Source organism: Carcharodon carcharias, chromosome 30 (genome assembly GCF_017639515.1).
Source record: "Carcharodon carcharias isolate sCarCar2 chromosome 30, sCarCar2.pri, whole genome shotgun sequence".
NCBI classification, from domain to species: domain Eukaryota; kingdom Metazoa; phylum Chordata; class Chondrichthyes; order Lamniformes; family Lamnidae; genus Carcharodon; species Carcharodon carcharias.
The window spans coordinates 13343552-13368905 of NC_054496.1; the positions used below are offsets into that span (position 1 = coordinate 13343552).

At 50.3% G+C, this 25354-nt stretch overlaps 1 protein-coding gene across 2 annotated transcripts in view; it reads left to right on the forward strand.

The window, feature by feature from the left end:
• zgc:158403 (tetratricopeptide repeat protein 39A) overlaps nucleotides 1–25354 on the forward strand; it is a 73549-nt gene that overhangs the window by 12744 nt on the left and 35451 nt on the right. For both annotated transcript variants that reach the window (XR_005941710.1, XM_041177376.1), the window contains exons 2-3: nucleotides 799–903; nucleotides 19830–19961. Coding sequence is in view for 1 of the 2 variants with exons in the window: in XM_041177376.1 (XP_041033310.1) it covers nucleotides 799–903; nucleotides 19830–19961 (237 nt within the window). In the remaining variant the exon portion in view is untranslated. The remainder of the gene's footprint in view (nucleotides 1–798; nucleotides 904–19829; nucleotides 19962–25354) is intronic.

The window sequence follows — 25354 nt, forward strand, 5'->3', positions numbered from 1 at the left end:
ATGTCGGTCAGGGCACTGGGGAGATCTCTCCTGCTTTTCTTCAAATTAGTACCATAGGGGTTGGTGGGGATGGGGGGGTCGGGGTGGGGGGGGAGGTGGTTTACATTTACTTGAGAGGGCAGACGGGACCTCGGTTTGATGTGTCACCTGAAAGATGGCACCTCTGACAGTGCTGTATTTCGCTGGGAGTGTTGGCCTAGATTTTGGGCTCAAGTCTCTGGAGTGGGACTTGAACCCGCGACTCTCTGACTCGGACGAGGAAATGCTATGTCTGAGCCGTGGATAATGGCTAAAGGAGGCAAGCTGCATCCATCGCCATGCGCCACAGGAACCATTAGAAGGCACCAGTAAAATCACTTGGCTCCTAATAACGTTCCTCTTTTCTCTTTATTGTTTCTTACTATCGTTCCTTTTGTTTCACATGTGCAGCCTCTCTTGTGAGGGTTAATGTTAAAGGCTTTTCCTTTAGCTGTGAGGTGAAGCTATCCCAACATTGAGGTGCGGGGTGAGGGGGTGGAAAACCATCTTCCGAAAGTGTAATTTTAATAGGGAGCTTTCACTGCTGCTATGAACACTGGGATAGCTACACCTCCATAGTTTGTTTCTTTTTTTCTTTACTCACGGCCAAGAGGAAGCAGAGTGCATCCTGAAAAATTAATGGTGCGGTGCTTACACGTCTGATATCATTAACCTGAGCACCCTGGTGGTTACGGGTTTGTTCCCCAGCGAGGGATCAGGAGGGGAGAAGAATAGCAGTGAAATATATTCTAATTCTTTCTTCAATTTAATTTTGTGCAGTTCCCCAAGTGTAGACCTGAAGACGTCCCTTGATGAATGTATGTCAGCCATGGACATGTTTCTTAACAACCAATTCAGTGAAAGTCTGGAGATGCTGAAACCAAGGTAAACTTTCCAATGTTGGAACATCAGCTGAATGCCCTTTGCACACCGGCAAGTCCATTCTAGCCGACTTAAGCTCATAAATCTGGTCAGTACTGGAGGAGTGCTACATTGTCAGAGGCACCATCCTTGAGTCCCATCTGCCTGTTTCAGTGGCTCTCGTGGATGTTAAGGATCCGATAGCTCTGTTGAAAGGACAGACGTGAGTTCCCCTGGTATGCACCAAGCACAGATGGACGACTCACTTGTGGGATCTTTCTGTCCACAAAATGGCTGCCATAATGGAAACGGCACCTCAGAGTAATTTATCGCACATGAAATGCTGTGGGATGTTTTTGAAGTGTGATAAGCTGTTTATGTGAGCGTGTAATCTTTATTTAAGATAACGGATATAAATGTCCAGAAATGCTTAAATTATGCCCAGCTTCTCTCCTGCCTCAGCTCACCTGCTGCTGAAACCCTTATCCATGCCTTTGTTACCTCCAGCCTTCACCATTCTATTGCACTCCTAGCTGGCCTTCTACCTTCCCGAAACTTGAGGTCATCCTACTGCCTGTATCCTAACGTGTGCACCAAGTCCCATTCCACTATCAGCCCCTGCGCTCGCTGACCTACATTGGCCCTCGGTCAAGCAACACCTTGGTTTTAAAATGTAATCTCCTCCAGCTCCACAGCTCACCAAGATATTTGCATTTCTCGAATTTTAGTCTCTTGCGCGTCCTCGATTCTAACTGTTTGGCAGCCGTGCCTTCAGCTGCCAGGGCCCCGAGCTCTGGAATACTCTCCAAGAACCTCTCTACTTCACATTCCTCCTTTAAGACACTCCTTAAAACTTACCTCCTTTGACCGAGGTTTTGGCTGTTTGCCCATATATCACCCTGTGGCTCAGCATCACACTTTGTTTTATAAAGCTCCTGTGAAGCTCCTTGGTAAGTTTAATTCTGTTAAAGATGCCAAATAAATATAAATTGTCGTTATTAAACACTAAACATAAATGTTTTTTTTAAGCCAAAAATTAATTTTTCCTGCCGCATCTGTCTCCTTATGTTCATTTTTATCATCAGGAATGATGCTTGAAGCCTCCAGAGACTGAGGTCTAGACAGCAATTAGCTTTAATGTCTTTACAGCAGGGAAGAAAGCTAAGGTTCCTGCTTAACATTGCCCAGCTGCTCCCTGCTAGAGCGTGTGTAGGGGTGTGTGCGGGTAGGGGTGTGTGCGGGTAGGGGTGTGTGCGGGTAGGGGTGTGTGCGGGTAGGGGTGTGTGCGGGTAGGGGTGTGTGCGGGTAGGGGTGTGTGCGGGTAGGGGTGTGTGCGGGTAGGGGTGTGTGCGGGTAGGGGTGTGTGCGGGTAGGGGTGTGTGCGGGTAGGGGTGTGTGCGGGTAGGGGTGGTTGTGTGTGTGTGTGTGGGGGAGGTAGGGATGTGTGTGTGTGTGGGGGGGAGGTAGGGATGTGTGTGTGGGGGAGGTAGGGATGTGTGTGTGGGGGAGGTAGGGATGTGTGTGTGGGGGAGGTAGGGATGTGTGTGTGGGGGAGGTAGGGATGTGTGTGTGGGGGAGGTAGGGATGTGTGTGTGGGGGAGGTAGGGATGTGTGTGTGGGGGAGGTAGGGATGTGTGTGTGGGGCGGGGAGGTAGGGATGTGTGTGTGGGGCGGGGAGGTAGGGATGTGTGTGTGGGGCGGGGAGGTAGGGATGTGTGTGTGGGGGGGGGGAGGTAGGGATGTGTGTGTGGGGGAGGTAGGGATGTGTGTGTGTGTGTGTGGGGGAGGTAGGGATGTGTGTGTGTGTGTGTGTGTGGGGAGGTAGGGATGTGTGTGTGTGGGGAGGTAGGGATGTGTGTGTGTGGGGAGGTAGGGATGTGTGTGTGTGGGGAGGTAGGGATGTGTGTGTGTGGGGAGGTAGGGATGTGTGTGTGTGTGTGTGGGGGAGGTAGGGATGTGTGTGTGTGTGTGTGGGGGAGGTAGGGATGTGTGTGTGTGTGTGTGTGTGGGGGGGAGGTAGGGATGTGTGTGTGTGTGTGGGGGAGGTAGGGATGTGTGTGTGTGTGTGTGTGTGTGTGGGGGAGGTAGGGATGTGTGTGTGTGTGTGTGTGGGAGGTAGGGATGTGTGTGTGTGTGTGTGTGGGAGGTAGGGATGTGTGTGTGTGTGTGTGGGGGAGGTAGGGATGTGTGTGTGTGTGTGTGGGGGAGGTAGGGATGTGTGTGTGTGTGTGGGGGAGGTAGGGATGTGTGTGTGTGTGTGTGTGGGGGAGGTAGGGATGTGTGTGTGTGTGTGTGGGGGAGGTAGGGATGTGTGTGTGTGTGTGTGGGGGAGGTAGGGATGTGTGTGTGTATGTGGGGGAGGTAGGGATGTGTGTGTGTGTGTGGGGGAGGTAGGGATGTGTGTGTGGGGGAGGTAGGGATGTGTGTGTGGGGGAGGTAGGGATGTGTGTGTGGGGGAGGTAGGGATGTGTGTGTGGGGGAGGTAGGGATGTGTGTGTGTTGGGGGGAGGTAGGGATGTGTGTGTGTGTGGGGGGGAGGTAGGGATGTGTGTGTGGGGGAGGTAGGGATGTGTGTGTGGGGGAGGTAGGGATGTGTGTGTGGGGGAGGTAGGGATGTGTGTGTGGGGGAGGTAGGGATGTGTGTGTGGGGGAGGTAGGGATGTGTGTGTGGGGGAGGTAGGGATGTGTGTGTGGGGGAGGTAGGGATGTGTGTGTGGGGGCGGTAGGGATGTGTGTGTGGGGGCTTTAGGGATGTGTGTGTGGGGGCGGTAGGGATGTGTGTGTGGGGGCGGTAGGGATGTGTGTGTGGGGGCGGTAGGGATGTGTGTGTGTGTGGGGGAGGTAGGGATGTGTGTGTGTGTGTGGGGGAGGTAGGGATGTGTGTGTGTTGCGGGGGAGGTAGGGATGTGTGTGTGTTGCGGGGGAGGTAGGGATGTGTGTGTGTTGCGGGGGAGGTAGGGATGTGTGTGTGTTGCGGGGGAGGTAGGGATGTGTGTGTGTTGCGGGGGAGGTAGGGATGTGTGTGTGTGTGTGTGTGGGGGAGGTAGGGATGTGTGTGTGTGTGTGTGTGGGGGAGGTAGGGATGTGTGTGTGTGTGTGTGTGGGGGCGGTAGGGATGTGTGTGTGTTGCGGGGGAGGTAGGGATGTGTGTGTGTGTGGGGGAGGTAGGGATGTGTGTGTGTGTGTGTGTGGGGGCGGTAGGGATGTGTGTGTGTTGCGGGGGAGGTAGGGATGTGTGTGTGTGTGTGTGGGGGGGGAGGTAGGGATGTGTGTGTGGGGGGGGAGAGGTAAGGATGTGTGTGTGGGGGAGGTAGGGATGTGTGTGTGGGGGGGGAGAGGTAGGGATGTGTGTGTGTGTGTGTGGGGGAGGTAGGGATGTGTGTGTGTGTGTGTGGGGGAGGTAGGGATGTGTGTGTGTTGCGGGGGAGGTAGGGATGTGTGTGTGGGGGGGGAGAGGTAAGGATGTGTGTGTGGGGGAGGTAGGGATGTGTGTGTGGGGGGGGAGAGGTAGGGATGTGTGTGTGTGTGTGTGGGGGAGGTAGGGATGTGTGTGTGTTGCGGGGGAGGTAGGGATGTGTGTGTGTTGCGGGGGAGGTAGGGATGTGTGTGTGTGTGTGTGGGGGAGGTAGGGATGTGTGTGTGTTGCGGGGGAGGTAGGGATGTGTGTGTGTGTATGTGGGGGAGGTAGGGATGTGTGTGTGTTGCGGGGGAGTTAGGGATGTGTGTGTGTGTGTGTGGGGGAGGTAGGGATGTGTGTGTGTTGCGGGGGAGGTAGGGATGTGTGTGTGTTGCGGGGGAGGTAGGGATGTGTGTGTGTGTGTGTGGGGGAGGTAGGGATGTGTGTGTGTTGCGGGGGAGGTAGGGATGTGTGTGTGTGTGTGTGTTGCGGGGGAGGTAGGGATGTGTGTGTGTGTGTGTGGGGGAGGTAGGGATGTGTGTGTGTTGGGGGGAGGTAGGGATGTGTGTGTGTGTGTGTGTGGCGGGGGGGAGATAGGGGTGTGTGTGTGGTGGGGGGGAGATAGGGGTGTGTGTGTGGGGGGGGAGATAGGGGTGTGTGTGTGTGTGGCGGGGAGGAGATAGGGGTGTGTGTGGCGTGGGGGAGATAGGGGTGTGTGTGTGGCGGGGGGGAGATAGGGGTGTGTGTGTGTGTGTGGCGGGGGGGAGATAGGGATGTGTGTGTGTGTGTGTGTTGCGGGGGAGGTAGGGATGTGTGTGTGTGTGTGTGGGGGAGGTAGGGATGTGTGTGTGTTGGGGGGAGGTAGGGATGTGTGTGTGTGTGTGTGTGGCTGGGGGGAGATAGGGGTGTGTGTGTGGTGGGGGGGAGATAGGGGTGTGTGTGTGGGGGGGGAGATAGGGGTGTGTGTGTGTGTGGCGGGGAGGAGATAGGGGTGTGTGTGGCGTGGGGGAGATAGGGGTGTGTGTGTGGCGGGGGGGAGATAGGGATGTGTGTGTGTGTGTGTGGGGGAGTAGGGATGTGTGTGTGTTGCGGGGGAGGTAGGGATGTGTGTGTGTTGCGGGGGAGGTAGGGATGTGTGTGTGTGTGTGTGGGGGAGGTAGGGATGTGTGTGTGTTGCGGGGGAGGTAGGGATGTGTGTGTGTGTGTGTGTTGCGGGGGAGGTAGGGATGTGTGTGTGTGTGTGTGGGGGAGGTAGGGATGTGTGTGTGTTGGGGGGAGGTAGGGATGTGTGTGTGTGTGTGTGTGGCGGGGGGGAGATAGGGGTGTGTGTGTGGTGGGGGGGAGATAGGGGTGTGTGTGTGGGGGGGGAGATAGGGGTGTGTGTGTGTGTGGCGGGGAGGAGATAGGGGTGTGTGTGGCGTGGGGGAGATAGGGGTGTGTGTGTGGCGGGGGGGAGATAGGGGTGTGTGTGTGTGTGTGGCGGGGGGGAGATAGGGGTGTGTGTGTGTGTGTGTGGTGGGGAGATAGGGGTGTGTGTGTGTGTGTGAAGGGGGGGAGATAGGGGTGTGTGTGTGTGTGTGGCGGGGGGGAGATAGGGGTGTGTGTGTGTGTGTGGCGGGGGGGGAGATAGGGGTGTGTGTGTGGCGGGGGGGAGATAGGGGTGTGTGTGTGGCGGGGGGGAGATAGGGGTGTGTGTGTGGCGGGGGGAGATAGGGGTGTGTGTGTGGCGGGGGGGAGATAGGGGTGTGTGTGTGGCGGGGGGGAGATAGGGGTGTGTGTGTGGCGGGGGGGAGATAGGGGTGTGTGTGTGGCGGGGGGGAGATAGGGGGGTGTGTGTGTGAAGTGGGGGAGATAAGGGTGTGTGTGTGTGTGTGGCGGGGGGGAGATAGGGGTGTGTGTGTGGCGGGGGGGAGATAGGGGTGTGTGTGTGTGTGGTGGGGGGGAGATAGGGGTGTGTGTGTGTGTGGTGGGGGGGAGATAGCGGGGTGTGTGTGTGAAGGGGGGGAGATAGGGGTGTGTGTGTGTGTGTGGCGGGGGGGGCGATAGGGGTGTGTGTGTGTGGCGGGGGGGGGAGATAGGGATGTGTGTGTGTGGTGGGGGGGAGATAGGGGTGTGTGTGTGTGTGAAGGGGGGGAGATAGGGGTGTGTGTGTGTGTGAAGGGGGGGAGATAAGGGTGTGTGTGTGGCGGGGGGGAGATAGGGGTGTGTGTGTGTGTGTGGCGGGGGGAGATAGGGGTGTGTGTGTGTGGTGGGGGGGGAAATAGGGGTGTGTGTGTGTGGCAGGGGGGTGATAGGGGTGTGTGTGTGGCGGGGGGGGAGATAGGGGTGTGTGTGGCAGGGGGAGATAGGGGTGTGTGTGTGTGTGTGGCGGCGGGAGATAGGGGGGTGTGTGTGGCGGGGGGAGATAGGGGTGTGTGTGTGTGTGTCTGTGTGTGTGTGGTGGGGGGGAGATAGAGATGTGTGTGTGTGTGGCAGGGGGAGATAGGGGTGTGTGTGTGGCGGGGGGAGATAGGGGTGTGTGTGTGGCAGGGGGAGATAGGGGTGTGTGTGTGGCGGGGGGAGATAGGGGTGTGTGTGTGGCGGGGGGAGATAGGGGTGTGTGTGTGGCGGGGGGAGATAGGGGTGTGTGTGTGGCGGGGGGAGATAGGGGTGTGTGTGTGTGTGTGGCAGGGGGAGATAGGTGTGTGTGTGTGTGGCGGGGGGAGATAGGTGTGTGTGTGTGTGGCGTGGGGGAGATAGGGGTGTGTGTGTGTGTGTGTGTGGCGGGGGGAGATAGGGGTGTGTGTGTGTGGCGGGGGGAGATAGGTGTGTGTGTGTGTGGCGGGGGGAGATAGGTGTGTGTGTGTGTGGCGTGGGGGAGATAGGGGTGTGTGTGTGAAGGGGGGGAGATGGGGGTGTGTGTGTGGCGGGGGGGAGATAGGGGTGTGTGTGTGTGTGGCGGGGGGGAGATAGCGGTGTGTGTGTGTGGCGTGGGGGAGATAGGGGTGTGTGTGTGTGTGTGTGTGGCGGGGGGAGATAGGGGTGTGTGTGTGGCGGGGGGAGATAGGGGTGTGTGTGTGAAGGGGGGGAGATGGGGGTGTGTGTGTGGCGGGGGGGAGATAGGTTTGTGTGTGTGTGTGTGTGTGAAGGGGGGGAGATGGGGGTGTGTGTGTGGCGGGGGGGAGATAGGGGTGTGTGTGTGAAGGGGGGGAGATAGTGGTGTGTGTGTGAAGGGGGGGAGATGCGGGTGTGTGTGTGGCGGGGGGGAGATAGGGGTGTGTGTGTGTGTGTGAAGGGGGGGAGATGGGGGTGTGTGTGTGGCGGGGGGGGAGATAGGGGTGTGTGTGTGAAGGGGGGGAGATAGGGGTGTGTGTGTGGCGGGGGGAGATAGGGGTGTGTGTGTGGCGGGGGGAGATAGGGGTGTGTGTGTGAAGGGGGGGAGATGGGGGTGTGTGTGTGGCGGGGGGGAGTTAGGGGTGTGTGTGTGTGTGTGAAGGGGGGGAGATGGGGGTGTGTGTGTGGCGGGGGGGGAGATAGGGGTGTGTGTGTGAAGGGGGGGAGATAGGGGTGTGTGTGTGAAGGGGGGGAGATAGGGGTGTGTGTGTGAAGGGGGGGAGATAGGGGTGTGTGTGTGAAGGGGGGGAGATAGGGGTGTGTGTGTGAAGGGGGGGAGATAGGGGTGTGTGTGTGGCGGGGGGAGATAGGGGTGTGTGTGTGTGTGGTGGGGGGGGAGATAGGGGTGTGTGTGTGTGTGAAGGGGGGGAGATAGGGGTGTGTGTGTGAAGGGGGCGAGATAGGGATGTGTGTGTGTGGCGGGGGGAGATAGGGGTGTGTGTGTGAAGGGGGCGAGATAGGGGTGTGTGTGTGTGTGTGGCGGGGGGAGATAGGGGTGTGTGTGTGTGTGTGGCGGGGTGAGATAGAGATGTGTGTGTGTGTGGCGGGGTGAGATAGGGGTGTGTGTGTGGCGGGGTGAGATAGGGGTGTGTGTGGCGGGGTGAGATAGGGGTGTGTGTGTGGCGGGGTGAGATAGGGGTGTGTGTGTGGCGGGGTGAGATAGGGGTGTGTGTGTGGCGGGGGGAGATAGAGATGTGTGTGTGTGTGTGGCGGGGGGAGATAGGGATATGTGTGTGTGTGTGTGTGTGGCGGGGGGAGATAGAGATGTGTGTGTGTGTGTGTGGCGGGGGAAGATAGGGGTGTGTGTGTGTGTGTGTGTGTGTGGCGGGGGGGAGATAGAGATGTGTGTGTGTGTGGCGGGGGGAGATAGAGATGTGTGTGTGTGTGTGTGGCGGGGGGAGATAGGGATATGTGTGTGTGTGTGGCGGGGGGAGATAGAGATGTGTGTGTGTGTGTGTGTGGCGGGGGGAGATAGGGGTGTGTGTGTGTGTGTGTGGCGGGGGGAGATAGAGATGTGTGTGTGTGTGTGTGGCGGGGGGAGATAGGGGTGTGTGTGTGTGTGTGTGTGTGTGGTGGGGGGGAGATAGAGATGTGTGTGTGTGTGGCGGGGTGAGATAGGGGTGTGTGTGTGGCGGGGGGAGATAGAGATGTGTGTGTGTGTGTGTGGCGGGGGGAGATAGGGATATATGTGTGTGTGTGGCGTGGGGGAGATAGGGGTGTGTGTGTGTGTGTGGCGGGGGGGAGATAGGGGTGTGTGTGTGTGTGTGTGTGTGTGTGTGTGAAGGGGGGCGTGCAACCTTTCCACCATTCCAACAACCTGTTTTCCACTCGCTCTTTAAATTTACCTTCCACATTGGAATAAGTTTAGCATCTCTGTGAACCTCACTTATTATCAACTGTTCCTGCAATACTCCCTATGAACAAATGTCACTATCCCACAGCATTAAGAATTGACTAGCCACTGTGTCTCTTAAAATTTTAACACCTTTACCTACTCCACCCTGTACACATGGAAAGACTTTCCCTTCACACACAAAGTCTTTAAACATTTCTGCAACCCGCTCCTCAGAATTCTCTTGGGTGAATTGTGAACACATTCCCACTTCTTTACCTATCACTGATTGTCCGTCTTATCTGTACACAAACCACTGTTTCATTTCTGTGCCTGAACTTCAGAACCCACAGTACTTTTACTTCCAGAACTTTTTTGCACCCCTATAATTCCAACAGATTTTACCTGTAATGCCCAACATACTGATTTTGTGTATCCGACTTTATTACAATGAAAACACCTCAATTTTTGGGTGTCATTCCTACCCTCAGCGTCTTCCTTTTTATCCTGAGGGAAAAAAACTTCCTGCAAATTTCCACCTACTCCTTCTCTTCCCTGACTGCTCACCTTCCTTTCACCTTCCCACTTTCTACCCTTCTCTAATTTAAAAGGATGACGAAAGAAAGGTTTTGCTCTATGAACTAACTCATAATCATCAGCTATCTCAGCTGCTTGTCTTACCGTTTGAACCCTCTGTTCCTCCACATGAGTTCTCACTACCGAAGGAATTGAATCTTTAAATTCTTCCAAAAGAAATACTACGCCAAGAGCTGCATATGTCATCTCTATCTTTAATGTCCGTATCCACTGGTCAAAATTACATTGTTTTACTCTTTCAAACTCAATATAAGTTTGCCCAGGCTGTTTTCTCTTATTCCTAAATTTCTGCCTCAGGAACCAACTCAAATACACTTAAAAATACCACCTCATAGTTCACTGACATTTCTTCTGACAGTGAAGCACAAACCTTATGTGCTGTACCCACCAACCTGGATTGTAACAACAATGTCCAGTTCTCCTGTGGCCATTTCATCTGTTAAGCTATCTTCTCAAGTGAAATAAAGAATGCTCCAACAGCTCTTTCCTCAAACTTTGGAGGAGCTTGTACAAATTTAAACATCTCTCCGCTGGGTTTTAGGTTAAAGGTGTTTTTCATCATCAGAACTTTCCTCAGAATCTGAGATCCCTTTTTTAACTTCCAGCCTTTTAAGCTGTTTTTAAAAAAATCATTCATGGGATGTGGGCTTTGCTGGCTGGGCCAGTATTTATGGCCCATCCATAGTTGCCCTTGAGAAGATGGTGGTGAGCTGCGGCTGTGCCATTTCCAAGGGCTGGGAGTGTGGGTCTGGAATCACATGCCAGGTAAGGATGACAGATTTCCTTCCCTAAAGGGCATTAGTGAACCAGATGGGTTTTTGTGACAATCAACAATGGTTTCATGGTGAAAAAAACAAAAAAACTGCGGATGCTGGAAATCCAAAACAAAAACAGAATTACCTGGAAAAACTCAGCAGGTCTGGCAGCATCGGCGGAGAAGAAAAGAGTTGACGTTTCGAGTCCTCATGACCCTTCGACAGAACTTGAGTTCGAGTCCAGGAAAGAGCTGAAATATAAGCTGGTTTAAGGTGTGTGTGTGGGGGGCGGAGAGATAGAGAGACAGAGAGGTGGAGGGGGTTGGTGTGGTTGTAGCGACAAACAAGCAGTGATAGAAGCAGATCATCAAAAGGTGTCAACAACAATAGTACAATAGAACACATAGGTGTTAAAGTTAAAGTTGGTGATATTATCTAAACGAATGTGCTAATTAAGAATGGATGGTAGGGCACTCAAGGTATAGCTCTAGTGGGTTTTTTTTTATTTTATATAATGGAAATAGGTGGGAAAAGGAAAATCTTTATAATTTATTGGGAAAATTTTTTTTTTATTTTATATAATGGAAATAGGTGGGAAAAGGAAAATCTTTATAATTTATTGGGAAAATTTTTTTCCCAATAAATTATAAAGATTTTCCTTTTCCCACCTATTTCCATTATATAAAAAAAAACCCACTAGAGCTATACCTTGAGTGCCCTACCATCCATTCTTAATTAGCACATTCGTTTAGATAATATCACCAACTTTAACTTTAACACCTATGTGTTCTATTGTACTATTGTTGTTGACATCTTTTGATGATCTGCTTCTATCACTGCTTGTTTGTCGCTACAACCACACCAACCCCCTCCACCTCTCTATCTCTCTATCTCTCCGCCCCCCACACACACACCTTAAACCAGCTTATATTTCAGCTCTTTCCTGGACTCGAACTCAAGTTCTGTCGAAGGGTCATGAGGACTCGAAACGTCAACTCTTTTCTTCTCCGCCGATGCTGCCAGACCTGCTGAGTTTTTCCAGGTAATTCTGTTTTTGTAATGGTTTCATGGTCATCATTAGATTTTTAATTCCATATTTTTATTGAATTCAAATTCTACCATCTGCTGTGGTGGGATTTGAACCCGGGTGCCCAGAGCATTACCCTGGGTCCCTGGGTCACTAGTCCAGTGACAATAACACTTCGCCATCGCTTCCCCCTGGTATTCTCTTTCTCATTCCTTCTCTCTTCCTCTTGCCTCTCTTTCTTTATCCTTCTCTCTCTCGCCTGGAATTCCAGTTCCAGCTTCCTCTCTTTCCCCTGCCTTTCCACTCGCTCCCTTTGAAATGTCCTTTCCTTTTCATTTTTTCTCTATCCTTTCTTTTCCACTGCCTCTCAAGTTTTTTCATTTCCTTTGCTTGTTCAAGTTCCAGCTTCTTCATTTCTAACTGAAGTCTCACTACCTCCAGCTGTGACTCACTAGTGTCAGGTATCACTTCCAACTTTAAATGCTGTGCTACACCTTCAGTTATGCCTGATATCCTTACCCCTGCAGGTATTCCCGATTGTAACTTATCCGCCAATTCCATTAACTTAACTTTGGTTACCTTTTGTAAATGAGCTAAAGTTATAACTTCAACTCCCAGAGAAGTCTTAGCAACTGTCAAAGTCATAGTGTGTGTGTGTTTGTTTGTTTGTGTGTGTTTGTTTGTGTGTGTTTGTGTGTGTTTGTTTGTGTGTGTGTGTGTGTTTGTTTGTGTGTTGGGGTGTGTGTGTTTGTGTGTGTGAGAGAGAGAGCGAGCATCTGCGAGAGTGAGAGAGGGAGAGAGAGAGGGAGCGAGTGTACGTGAATGAATGTGCGAGAGAGAGAGTGTGTCTGTCTGTGTGGTTCTGTGTCTGTCTGCGTAAGGGAAGTTTGATCTTGCCTGGAATTTCTTTCTGAAATTCTTCCAGGATATAAGAACATCAGAATTAGGAACTGGGGTGGGCCATTCGGCCCCTTGAACCTGCTCCACCATTCAGTAAGATCTTCAGGTTCGGCAGCTTCCCTGTGGAAGCCTCACCATTTACACGAGAGTCCTCCAGCAGGATCCACAATTTTCCAGAAAATAATGGGAGCGGTAAAACTGGAACTGACAAAAGAAAACAATACTCTCTGAAAAGAAAATAATATCTGAAAACTTGCAGGTGACTCGTTGGAACTGTGTTGGGCAGTGGTACAGAATCTGCTGACGTGGACTTGAGTTTACTTAGAAGCTGGCTCCCCGGCCTTGAGTAAACGATACCTTTCCTGGCTCCTGCCTCATGTGTCAACAGCAGTTTAATTATCGCCTCTCTGTGGATTCAGATATAATCAGCGACAACTGAGGTTGGAGATTAACAGATCCTTGAAAAATAGGAGCTCACAAGGCAATGAGGTTTATCACCGGGGTTTTAAATGGTTTATGAGGATTAAGTTTTGAGGGCAGGTTGCCTGAAGCTGGCTCGACTGTATTCTCTTGAATACAGAAGATTGAGAGGTGATCTGATTGAGGCTTTTAAAGTGTGAAACTGATTCGATAGGGTAGATATAGAGGAATGGTTTCCCCCGGTGGAGAATCAGGAATGTGAGGACAGGGAGCCGAGCCAATTAGGAGAAAAGCGGGAAGTAATTTCAGAACCTCAGCACGCCCCAAAGCGTTTTACTATCAGTGAACTGCTTTTGGAATGAAGTCGCTGATGGAATGACGCAGCCAGTTTGGGCACAGCAAGATCCAAAAAAGAGCAATCTGATCAGATCGTTTGTTTTAGTAATTGTTAGCCGAAGGATAAGTACTGGCCAGATAATCAGGAGAATGTCCCTGCACCGCTTCTTTGAAATAGCGGCATGGGATCTTCTCTGGAGAGGGCAGACTGAGCTGGCGTTTGGCACCATCGTTCCAACAGCTTCATTACCTTTTTTTAATTTGTTATTTAACAAAAAAAATTTTAAAAATTCATTTATGGGACGTGGGCGTCGCTGGCTAGGCCAGCATTTGTTGCCCACCCCTAGTTGCCCTTGAACAGGTGGTGGTGAGCTGCCTTCTTGAACCGCTGCAGTCCATGTGGCATAGGTACACCCACAGTGCTGTTAGGGAAGGACTTCCAAGATTTTGACCCAGCGACAGTGGAGGAATGGCGATATATTTCCAAGTCAGGATGGGGAGTGACTTGGAGGGGAACTTCCAGGTGGTGATGTTCCCATTTATCTGCTATCTTTGCCCTTCAAGATGGTAGTGGTCATGGGTTTGGAAGGTGCTGCCTAAGGAGCCTTGGTGAGTTGCTGCAGTGCATCTTGTAGATGGTACACACTGCTGTTACTGTGCGTTGGTGGTGGAGGGAGTGAATGTTTGTGGAAGGGGTGCCAATCAAGTGGGCTGCTTTGTCCTGGATGGTGTCAAGCTTCTTGAGTGTTGCTGGAGCTGCACCCATCCAGGCAAGTGGGGAGTATTCCATCACACTCCTGACTTGGTGCCTTGTAGATGGTGGGCAGGCTTTGGGGAGTCAGGAGGTGAGTTACTCATCGCAGGATTCCTAGCCTCTGACTTGCTCTTGTAGCCACAGTATTTATATGGCTAGTCCAGTTCAGTTTCTGGTCAGTGGTAACCCCCAAGATGTTGATTATTGCGTGAGGTGAGCCACATCGACTAGTGGATTGGGCAGAGTGTAAATTCTCTGCAGTTATCAAGCGCCATTAGAAGAAAATGGAAGTATAATTGTATAAAAAAAGTGGATGCTGCACCAAAGAGGGCGGATAACTACCAGCTCAGCCGAATGGGCAAGTTTTAAAAGGTTTCTCCAAGGAAGATAGGATGGCAGAGTGGTTTGGGGAGGGAATTCCACAGCTTATGTCCTGGATGACTGAAGGCTCGGCCGCCAATGTTGCAGCCAGCGATGGGTGAGTTCCCGCCTATTGCAAAAACCTACTCGGACACGCGTGCTGACAAATTTATCAGTGCATAGTAATGGCAATAGCTTATTACTGGTGTGGGAGGTGGGGTGTTGGGACTAAGGAGAATAGGTTGACTTGGAAATATATCAGCCGTTCCTTCACTGTCGCTGGCTCAAAATCCTGGAGCTCCCTCCCTAACAACACTGTGGGTGTACCTATACCGCGTGGACTGCAGCGGCTCAAGAAGGCAGCTCACCACCACCTTCTCAAGGGCAACTAAGGATGGGCAATAAATGCTGGCCCAGCCAGCAAAGCCCATGAATGGAAAATAAAACAGGCTGGAAGATTTCCCAGTCTAGCCCTGCTTTTTGCGATAAAAAGCAAAGAACTGCGGATGCTGGAAATCCAAAACAAAAACAGAAACAGAAATACCTGGAAAAACTCAGCAGGTCTGGCAGCATCGCCGAAGAAGAGCACAGTTGACGTTTCGAGTCCTCGTGACTCTTCAACAGAACTAAGTAAAAATAGGAAAGGGGTGAAATATCAGCTGGTTTAAGGAGGGGGGGGGGTGTTGTTGGGACAAGAAGCCAGTAATAGGTGGGAGATAACCAAAAGATGTCACAGACAAAAGGACAAAGAGGTGTTGAAGGTTATCTAAGGAATGTGCTTTTTGTGATTTTGGGTATGAAAACTGGAGGGTGGTAGGTGGGGGTTGGGGTAGGGGGTAGTGAACCAGCTGATCTACATGTCCGCTTTCCTCACTTGCATGGCTTTTGTCATTGCCAGAGTCACTGGGATTCGCTTGTATGTTTACAAAGTGTTCGGGATGAAGGAGGGCCTGCTGTTTGTGACCTGCCCCTGAAGTTTGCTCCCCCCCTTCCTTTTCGTGGTTAATGCTCCTTCTCATTGTATCAGAATGAATCAACTCAGAGGGAAGAAACAATGCGTTGATGGGGCAATTAAAAAACGGAGGTAGACAGAAGCAGCTTGAATCTCTGTAACGTCACATCAGCAGGATGTCACAAAGCATTTTTCTGGTTGAATTACTTCCGGAAGTCAATGCTGTTTTGTTGGCGAAGGAACAGTGATAAAATGAAAAAAAACAAGTGAATCTGCCATCTTGTTTAGTGCATGTCTGGAATACCCCTGCTGATCATTAAATAGTGCCACGGGATCTTTTAGGCCCACCTGAGTGATAATTGTATATTAATTGAGTGTTTAATTTTACGTGGGTTATTATCGTTAACTGGGGATTCACTTGAGCTGTAAGTAGGAGCAGACTGAAACTGGGCTTGTTGTGTTTTGGAGGTGCATGTTTTTAATGTGTGTGTCCCTGTAAGTAAGCGTGGTTCCATTTTACCCTTCACCACCTGGTTACCTAGAGCGTAACACTGAAAGAGCAGATGCCTTTTAATGTCTCATTCGGCAGGCAGCACCGCCAACACTGCTGCACTCCTTCAGCGCTGCAGGTTAATGTCAGCTCAGATCTTGAATGAGGCGAGAAACCATTCACCTCTGACTTGGTGGCAAGATGCTACCACGAAGCCCAAGTTGGTAATCCTGCGACGTTGGGCGTGTTGCGACCTCTGGCGCTGGGGGACATGGTCATTAGGACAGCTTCTAAACTCAGAAGCAGGGACTGTCCCTGCAGGGGGAAAGGTCTCCGTTCCCTTCTCGTGTGCTCAACTGAAGTCGCAAGCTGCCGGGTGGTTTGATGGGGCGGAGATGGAGCAGTTATGAATGATTAACATGAGTTTTCGGAGCACAGAGACATAGTTATAGGATCATGGTGGCGCAGAAGGAGGCTGTTCGGCCTTTTGAATCCATGTCTGTCACAAATTGCTTTATGTCCTCATGTGGCACCCAGCCTGGTACTGAGACAAAGAGAAAAGGCAGATCCCAAGTTGACTTACCTCTTTGCCCCCACATCTGCCCTGGGTCAAATAAGCCCTGGGGCTGGCAGTATAGTTACTAGGATTGGCCTGGATGACCCTTAACTCGATCGGGGAAAAGACAGTAATAACCTACGTTTCTTTAGCGCATGTAATTTTGGAGAGTGGGGCACTCCAGGGTACTGATCCCCGTCTGCCGATCGCTGCTGGGAGGTACCTGCATGTGACCATTCGTTGAGGCTGGGATTGGTCTCGACTGTGGTATCAGCCATGGTGCAATAACCCAGCCCAACCCAGCAATCGCCCTCAGCTCCATCCAGCCAGTCCCGAACAGGTGCTATCACGATATGTATACCCTGCACCTCACCCAAAACTGTGTCATGTCCTGGGAGAGGGAGAGAACTTTTAGAGTGGAGGGATAGGGGAATATAAGAAATAGGAGTAGGTGTAGGCCTGTTGATCCTGCTTCACCATTCAATACAATCATGGCTGATCTTGGGCTTCAACTCCACTTGCCCACCCACTCTCCATATCTCTTGATTCCCTGAGAGACCAAAAATCTCTCTATCCCAGCCTTAAATATATTCCACAATGGAGCATCCACAATCCTCTGGAATAAAGAATTCCAAAGATTCACAACCCTTTGAGTGAAATGATTTCTCCTTATCTCAGTCCTAAATAATCGGCCCCTTATCCTGAGACTGTGCCCCCTTGTTCTAGGTTCCCCGACCCATGGAAACAATCTCTCAGTATACACCCTGTCAAACCCCTTCAGAATCTTGTAGGTTTCAATGAGATCACCTCTCATTCTTCTAAACTCCAGAGAATACAGGCCCAATTTGTTCGGCCTCTCATCATAGGATGACCCCCTCTTTCCAGGGACCTATTAAACCTTCACTGTACTATATCGCCACAGCAAGTACCTGGATGGGGTAAAAATCTGGGGAATTCCACTCACCAGCCCTCATCTACCATAGCAATGGGAACCATGGTGATCAGTCTGAGAGATCGCCCTGAGCTATGGTGCAGCAGGAGTGATTACTCTCGTTGAAGGCAGGGAGGGAAAGGTCTCTGAAGGTGCTATTCCTTGGTGGTAACTGGTAACTCAGAGGAGGCGATGGCGTAGTGGGATTGTTGCTGGCCTAATAATCCATGAGACCCGGGGTAATTCAAACCCGGGTTCAAATCTCGCTACGGAAGATGGTGGAATTTGAATTCAATAAAAATCTGGAATTCAAAGTCTAACGATGACCATGAAACCATTGTCGATTGTTGTAAAAACCCATCTGGTTCACTAATGCCCTTTAGGGAAGGAACTCTGTCATCCTTACCTGGTCTGGCCTACACGTGACTCCAGACCCAAGCTTAAATGCCTTCTGAAATGGCCAAGCAAGCCACCCACTTGTATCAAACTTCTACAAAGACTTAAAAAAAAGGAACGAAACCGGACAGACCACCCAGCATTGACCTAGGCATCAGAAACAACAACCGCAGCCCTGTTGACCCTGTAAAGTCCTCCTTACTGACACCTGGGGACTAGTGCCAAACCCACGACCACTACTACCTTGAAGGACACGGGCAGCAGATAGATGGGAACACCACCACCTGGAGGTTCCCCTCCAAGTAACTCACCATCCTGACTTGGAAATATACCGCTGTCCCTTCACTGCCACTGGGTCAACATCCTGGAGCTCCTTCCCTAACAGCACTGTGGGTGTACCTACACCACATGGGACTGCAGCGGTTCAAAAAGGCAGCTCACCACCACCTTCTCAAGGGCAACTAGGGATGGGCAATAAATGCTGGCCCAGCCAGTGACGCCCACATCCCATGAATGGATAAAAAAAATGACTGGAAGAGAGGTAGTTTGAGATATACTGAGAGGGGAGTTACTTATCAAAATACCCCTTCAAGAGAGGGATGTAGTTGAACGAAGTCGTTTAGATATTGTCAAACCAAAATCGAGCAAATAGCAATTTTCTTTTGTCAAAAGAGACGCATTATTGGATGTAAAAGCAAAATACTGCGGGTGCAGGAAATTGGAAATGATAAAGGAAAATGCGGTGAAATACTCAATAGGTCAGGCAGCATCTGTGGAAAGAGAAATGGACCTTTCTGATCAATGTTCTTCTATCGTTATCAGATATGTTTAGGGCTGCCAACTGTGATTTAAATGTACTCCTGGAGGTTTCATCACTTGACTTGCCCCCCAAGCTCCAGCCAACACCCCCATCCCTGTGACGCACTGCCTTCCTACATCAGTTGGAAAGCAATAAGACTCGTTACCCAATTGGATGACGCTTGACGGTCAGCCAAACAACCTTTTCCCCCATCTTAAATATTTTCGTATCTGGTAGAGAGAAATGTTCAAAGAAAATGGCAAAAAAAAAATCTTTTCTTACGTCCCGATGATTTTTCTCCAGGGTTGCACACAGCAGTGTCCTGGAGATTGATCTTCAATTCCTGGCCCAATCCTGGAGGGTTGGCAACCTTAGATTTATTGCTAGTTTGTTAGAGAATAGTGGCCTTTTTCATTCATTTGACCGCACTGGACATCCTTTTGAGGGATCAATCCCATTGCGATTTTTCTCTCCCTGTCTCCATGGAGATGAAGTTTCTGTTTCGATAGGGTCATTCCGTTACTGAAACTTAAAGCAAGCAAAGGCTCTGCTTGCAAATCATATCTTAAGATGTCCTTAGGATGCGTTCCTCACATCCAGTGGACCCCTTTTCGAAGAGCAATCGCTGTTATTGTGTAGACTAAAACAGAAGGCCCGTTTCGACACAGCAAGATTCCACAGACAAACAAATGGTCCAGCAGATTGACGATGGGGTTGGTTGAGGCAAATGTCGGCCAGGACACCAGTGGACTACCCTGCTCTTTGAACACTGCTGCTGTCATACCATAACTTTGCATTTATAGAGCGCCTTTAACACAGCAAAACGTCCCAAGGTGTTTCACAGCAGTGTTATCACCGACACGTGTGAGATTTTAAAAAATCTATTCTTTCACAGGATGTGGGTGTTGCTGGTCAGTCCAGCATTTGTTGCCCATTCCTAATTACCCTTGAGAAGGTGGTGATGTTAGATAGGTGGGACAGTTAGGTAGGTTTGAAGGAGGGTCTTAAGGAGGAGGAGAGAGGTAGAGATGTTGAGAGGTTCAGGCAGGGAATTCCAGAGCTTAGGACCTGTGTAGCTGGGTGGCTGGAGGAGGTTACAGAGATAGGGAGGGGGTGGCGAGGCCTTGGAGGGCTTTGAAAACACCGATGAGAATTTTAAAGTTGGTGCATTGTTGGACTAGGAGCCAATGTAGGTCAGTGAGTACAGGGATGATGATAGTTGGTAGGACTCTCACCCTTGACAGAGTGAACGGGATTGGTGTGAATTAGGATATGGGCCGTAGAGTTTTGAATGGAGGGTGAGAGGCAGGTCAGGAGGGTATTGGCAAACATTGAAATAGTCAAGTATGGAGGCAACCAAGGCAGGACAAAGGCTTCAGGAGACAGATGAACTGAGGCAGGGCTGGAGGCTGAGTTGAATAAATAGATAGCACCTTAGTTTAATGTATATTTGAAAGATAACGCAGTGCCGGGTTGTCAACTGAGGTGATATGCTCAAGCCTTCTGGTTCGGACATGTGAGTCCTACCAACTCAGACATTGGAGGCCAGTAACCTGTTTCTCGTTTGTTTGACAGGGTGAAGAACAGCATGTACCACGCCCTGATATATGCTACCATTTTGGAAATGCAAGCCATGATGACCTTTGAACACGATGATATCATTAGTGCTGGTCACACGATGAAGGAAGCACAGGAGATTTGCCAAAGGTACAGTGGCTGGTGATGGGTGGGTTGGGGCAGGGAGGCGGGGGTGGTGGGTGGAGGTGGGTGGCGTGGGGGAGTGAGGGGTGGGCGGTGGGGGGAGGGGTGGGTGGAGTGAGGGGTGGGTGGCGCGGGGGAGGGGTGGGTGGAGGTGGGAATGTTGCTGGCACTGAGGAGCCAGGTACTGTTCTCTCATTTAGTACCTCTGGGTGCCACAGGTCACTCCGCAAATGGATGGGGTGGACAGACAATTGGCTCTGAGGCATCTGTCACCAGCCACAACAGTGAGACTGCAAACAATAAATCCAGTCGGGAATTCTGGAGATGCTTCTTTACCCAGAGAGCGGTGGAACTCGTGTGGAACAGGGAGTGGTGGAATGCATAACATTGATGCATTAACGGGGGAGCTCAATAAACACATGAGGGAGAGAGGGATGGAAGGATATCCTGATAGAGTGAGATGAAATAGAACGGGAGATGCTTGCGTAGAGCAGCTGGACCGAATGGCCTGTTTCTGAACTCTTCTATAACACACGTGCTATGTGGAATGAGCTAAGTGTCCTTTTGTACTTCCGTACCTTAACTACCGGAGTATTTTATCCAAGTACCATTTAGATTCTGATTACGGTAATCTCGTCCCTGACAGTCATTAATTAAATTGGAACGAGGAACAATATCCTCCCAGTGAACTGGTGGTGTTCTCTGGGAATGAAGGAACTTGTACTTACTTCGACAGCACTTTCCCCATCTTGTTGCCACCCCAGAGCTCTCCCACAGCTACCCTGATGGCAGGCAGAGGCCGTAGCCATTTGGTGCACAGCAAGATCCCACAGACAGCAATGGGATAAATAACCATTTAATCTGATTTTTGATGACGTTGGCGGCGGGACAGATGTTGGCCAGGGTATGAAGATGCCCTCTCCCTCCTTAGAATAACAGCAACAGTTAACTTTCCATCCATCTGGTTACACAGACACGGCTGGTGTGTTACACCTCAGGTGAAAGTCCACGAAGCCTCTGAATACCGTGCTGTTAACTGTCAGCCTAGATTAGATGTTCAAGTCTTAGAATAATTGATCATTTTATAATTTTTGCAGTTTTGTTACAGGCTGCTGTCACTCTGGGTCATTCTATCCCTTTTAAAGAGATTCATTTAATTTGGATAATGTAGACAGCCAGAATTTGAATGTTCCTTGCAGTTCACACTAATGTTGTTTCAAAGCGTCTCATTAGCTCTACTGGCTCTTGTATTTGCCTGAAATTATTTACATACTGATAAGAATGGACTCGTTTCCAGGCGCACAATCATTTTGGCAGAATATGACGATTGTGGGGGTGTGTTACAGTTCACTCAGGGAGTCCGAGTGGCTGTGGCAATATGTATACTTCTACATGCCTGTTGTAGCCTGGAGCTATGGAGCATGATGGTGTTGGCTCCAATGTTATCTCCATCACGTGGTTGACCAGGAATCTCTCCCACTCTTACAGCCTGCCATTGGCGTGTGCTGGGAGGATTTGCATGTTATGGCCACCAAGTTCTGGGCTGGGACTGAAACCCAGAGCTTCTGGCTTAGAGGTAGGGACGCCACCCACTGCGCCATAAGACCACCTCATGACTATTATACTCAAAGACCAATAGCTGTTGCTTTTGATGGAATGGGGCACGAGGTAACAACGCCAACTTTTGCAACGTGGGTTGAAATGTTCTTGTCCCCAACTATTCTCAGGATCTTCATGGCACTGATCTTTTCCTGGGGGGATGATGCTGTAGACCCCAACAGTGCTCCAGCTCTTATAGTTGACTTTTGCACATGAGACAGCAACCTTCAACAGCACCTTCCAAACCTGTGACCTCTAACACCTAGAAGGACAAGGGCAGCTGATGCATGGGAACACCACCATCTGGAAGGTCCCCTCCTGACTTAGAAATATATCGCCGTTCCTTCAAAATCAAAATCCTGGAACTCCCTCCCTAACTGCACTGTGGGTGTATCTACACCACATGGACCACAGTGGTTCAGGAAGGCAGCTCACCACCACCTTCTCAAGGGCAACTAGGGATGGGGAACAAAGGCTGGCCGAGCCAACTTCGATCACATCCAGTGAATGATAAAAAGTTATTCAATTCAGCATGATCTTTGAGTGTGTGCAGAATAGTTTACCCATTTGTGATTGAGTAACTTCTGTAAAAGCAGGCCGGAGAGAGGAGTGTGCATGTCAGTTTGTTTCATTGGGTGGGGGGTCATTGCAGAGGTTGCCCTGATGGGAGGGAATATCACAATTAATGGACGGAAAATCAGCCACACTGAAACACTCTATGCCCATATGCAGTTAGACCTGGACAACATTCAGGCTTGGGTCTGATCAGTGGAAAGCAACATTCGTGCCACACAAGTGCCAGGCAATGATCATCTCCAGCAAGAGAGAATCTAACCATCGTCCTTTGACAGTCAATGGCATTACCATCGCTGAATCCCCCACTATCAACATCTTAGGGGTCACCATTGACTGTAAACTGAACAGGACTAACCATATAAATACAGTGGCTACAAAAGCAGGTCAGAGGCTAGGAATCCTGTGAGGAGTGACTCACCTCCTGACTCCCCAAAGCCTGTCCACCATCTACAAGGCACAAGTCAGGAGTGTGATGGAATACTCCCCACTTGCCTGGATGAGTGCAGCTAAATACAACACTCCGGAAGCTTGTCACCATTCAGGACAAAGAAGCCTGCTTGATTGGCACCCCATCCACCACCTTCAACATTTAGTCCCTCCACCACTGATGCACAGTGGGAGCAATGTGTACCCTAGCAAAACTAGAGGCAATGGGAATCAGGAGGAAAACTCTCCACTTGTTGGGCTCGTACCTAGCACAAAGTAAGATGGTTGTGGTTGTTGAAGGTCAGTCATTTCAGCTCCAGGATATCACTGCAGGAGTTCCTCAGGGTAGTGTCCTAGGCCCAACCATCTTCAGCTGCTTCATCAATGATCTTCCTTCCATCATAAGGTCAGAAGTGAGGATGTTCGCTGATGATTGCACAATGTTCACCATTCGTGACTCCTCAGATGCTGAATTTGGACTTGGACTGCTTCAGTAAGACCTGGACAATACCCAGGTTTGACCATATAAATACTGTGGCTACAAGGACAGATCAGAGGCTAGGAATCCTGGGACGAGTAACTCACCTCCTGACTCCCCAAAGCCTATCCACAACCTACAAGGCACAAGTCAGGAGTGTGATGGAATACTCCCCACTTGCCTGGATGAGTGCAGCTCCAACAAAACTCAAGAAGCTCAACACCATCCAGGACAAAGCAGTCCACTTGATTGGCACCACATCCTCAAACATTCACTCCCACCACCACTGACGCACAGTAGCAGCAGTGTGTACCATCTACAAGATACACTGCTGGAATTCACCAAGGCTCCTTAGACATCACCTTCCAAAACCACGACCACTACCATCTAGAAAGACAAGGGCAGCAGACAGATGGGAACATCACCACCCAGGAGTTCCCCTCCAAGCCACTCACCATCCTGACTTGGAAATAAATCGCCATTCCTTCACTGTCGCTGGGTCAAAATCCTGGAACTCTCTTCCTAACAGCACTGTGGGTGTACCTACAACACTGCAGTGGTTCAAGAAGGCAGCTCACCACCACCTTCTCAAGGTCAACTAGGGATGGGCAATAAATGCTGGCCTAGCCAGCGACGCCCATCCTGTGAATGAATAAAAAAAAAAATCTACAAGATGCACTGCAACAACTCACCAAACCTCCTTTGACAGCACCTTCCAAACCTGTGACCTCGACTATCTAGAAGGACATGGGCAGCAGACACATGGGAACACCATCACCTGGTAGTTCCCCTCCAAGCCACTCACCATCCTGACTTGGAAATATATCGCCGTTCCTTCACTGTCGCTGGGTCAATATCCTGGAACTCCCTCCCTAACAGCACTGTGGGTGTACCTACACCACATGGACTGCAGTGGTTCAAGAAGGCAGCTCACCACCACCTCCTCAAGGGCAATTAGGGATGGGCAACAAATGCCGGCCTAGCCAGCGATGCCTACATTCCATGAAGGAATAAAAAATAACCCTTGCTGGGAATGCTGAATTTGAAAACTGACTCACGGATCTTGAGACCCCGGTCCGAGAAACTTTTGTTTTTATTCTTTCATGGGATATAGGCTTCAGTGGCAAGGCCCGCATTCCTTGCCCATCCCTAATTGCCCTTGAATTGAGTAACTTGCTAGGCCATTTCAGAGGGCAGTTAAGAGGCAACCACATTGCTGTGGATCTGGAGTCACATGAAGGCCAGACCAGGTAAAGATGGCAGATTTCCTTCCCCAAAAGATTAGCAATCCAGATGGATTTTTATAACAACCAATGATACTTTCATGGTCACCATTACTGAGACCAGCTTTATATTCCAGACTTTTATTAATTGAATTTAGATTCCATCAGCTGCTGGAGTGGGATTTGAACTCATGCTCCCAGATCATTAACAAGAGCTGCTGGATCTAACCCATTGACATTGCCAGTATGTCACCATCTCCCATATGGTGGCTTTTATCTTCTCCAGAAAGTTTGACTCCTTTCTGGAACATGTTCCAACTGGTCTAGATCCACGGCTCCCAGTCATTGTCTGGTACCTCAGCAAAGTGCCCATTCCTCGTGCAATGACCATTGGGATCCATTGAGAAGCCTAACTGAAAGGCCAAGGTTCAAAGCACAGGAAAGCCCAGTGAGATTGTGGAGAGTAGGAAAAGATAGATTGATGGAGCAATTTTTAGGTGACACCAAGGTTGGGTTTTTAAGACATGTCCAGATGTAGGAAGATCAGAAGAAATAGGAGCGTAAGATCCCTTTGTTGCCCAATTATTACCTCAGGAGAGGGCCTTGTGCTACGCAGTGTGGCATTTACCCCCTACCCACACCTGGCATCCTTATAGTTACTCTCAATGAGATTGCCAATATGTGGTATATTGCAAGTGACTTTTGCAATGAATTTCGCTTTATAGAACCATACAGTGCAGGAGAAGGCCTTTCGGCCTGTCATTGTCTGTGCTAGCTCTTTGAAGGAGCTGTCCTGTTTAGATCTGCACCCCCATTAATACACTGGCAACTTTGGGATCAGTTCCCTTCCCGCACCCACCCAGCCTGGCAATCGTGCAGCCTGTGTTTTCCATCCGCTTATCTGACAGGCTGTGGATGGATCACTTCCCAAATGGGAGGGGCCTAGCTGTCCTGGTACAAGAACCACAAAGAGTTAACATGCGGGTACAGCACTTAGTTTGGAAGGCAAATAGAACGTTGGCGTTCCTATCAAGTGGGATGGATTGTAAATAAGGGAGGTCTTGCTCCAGTTGCATTGGTGAGACCACACCTAGAGT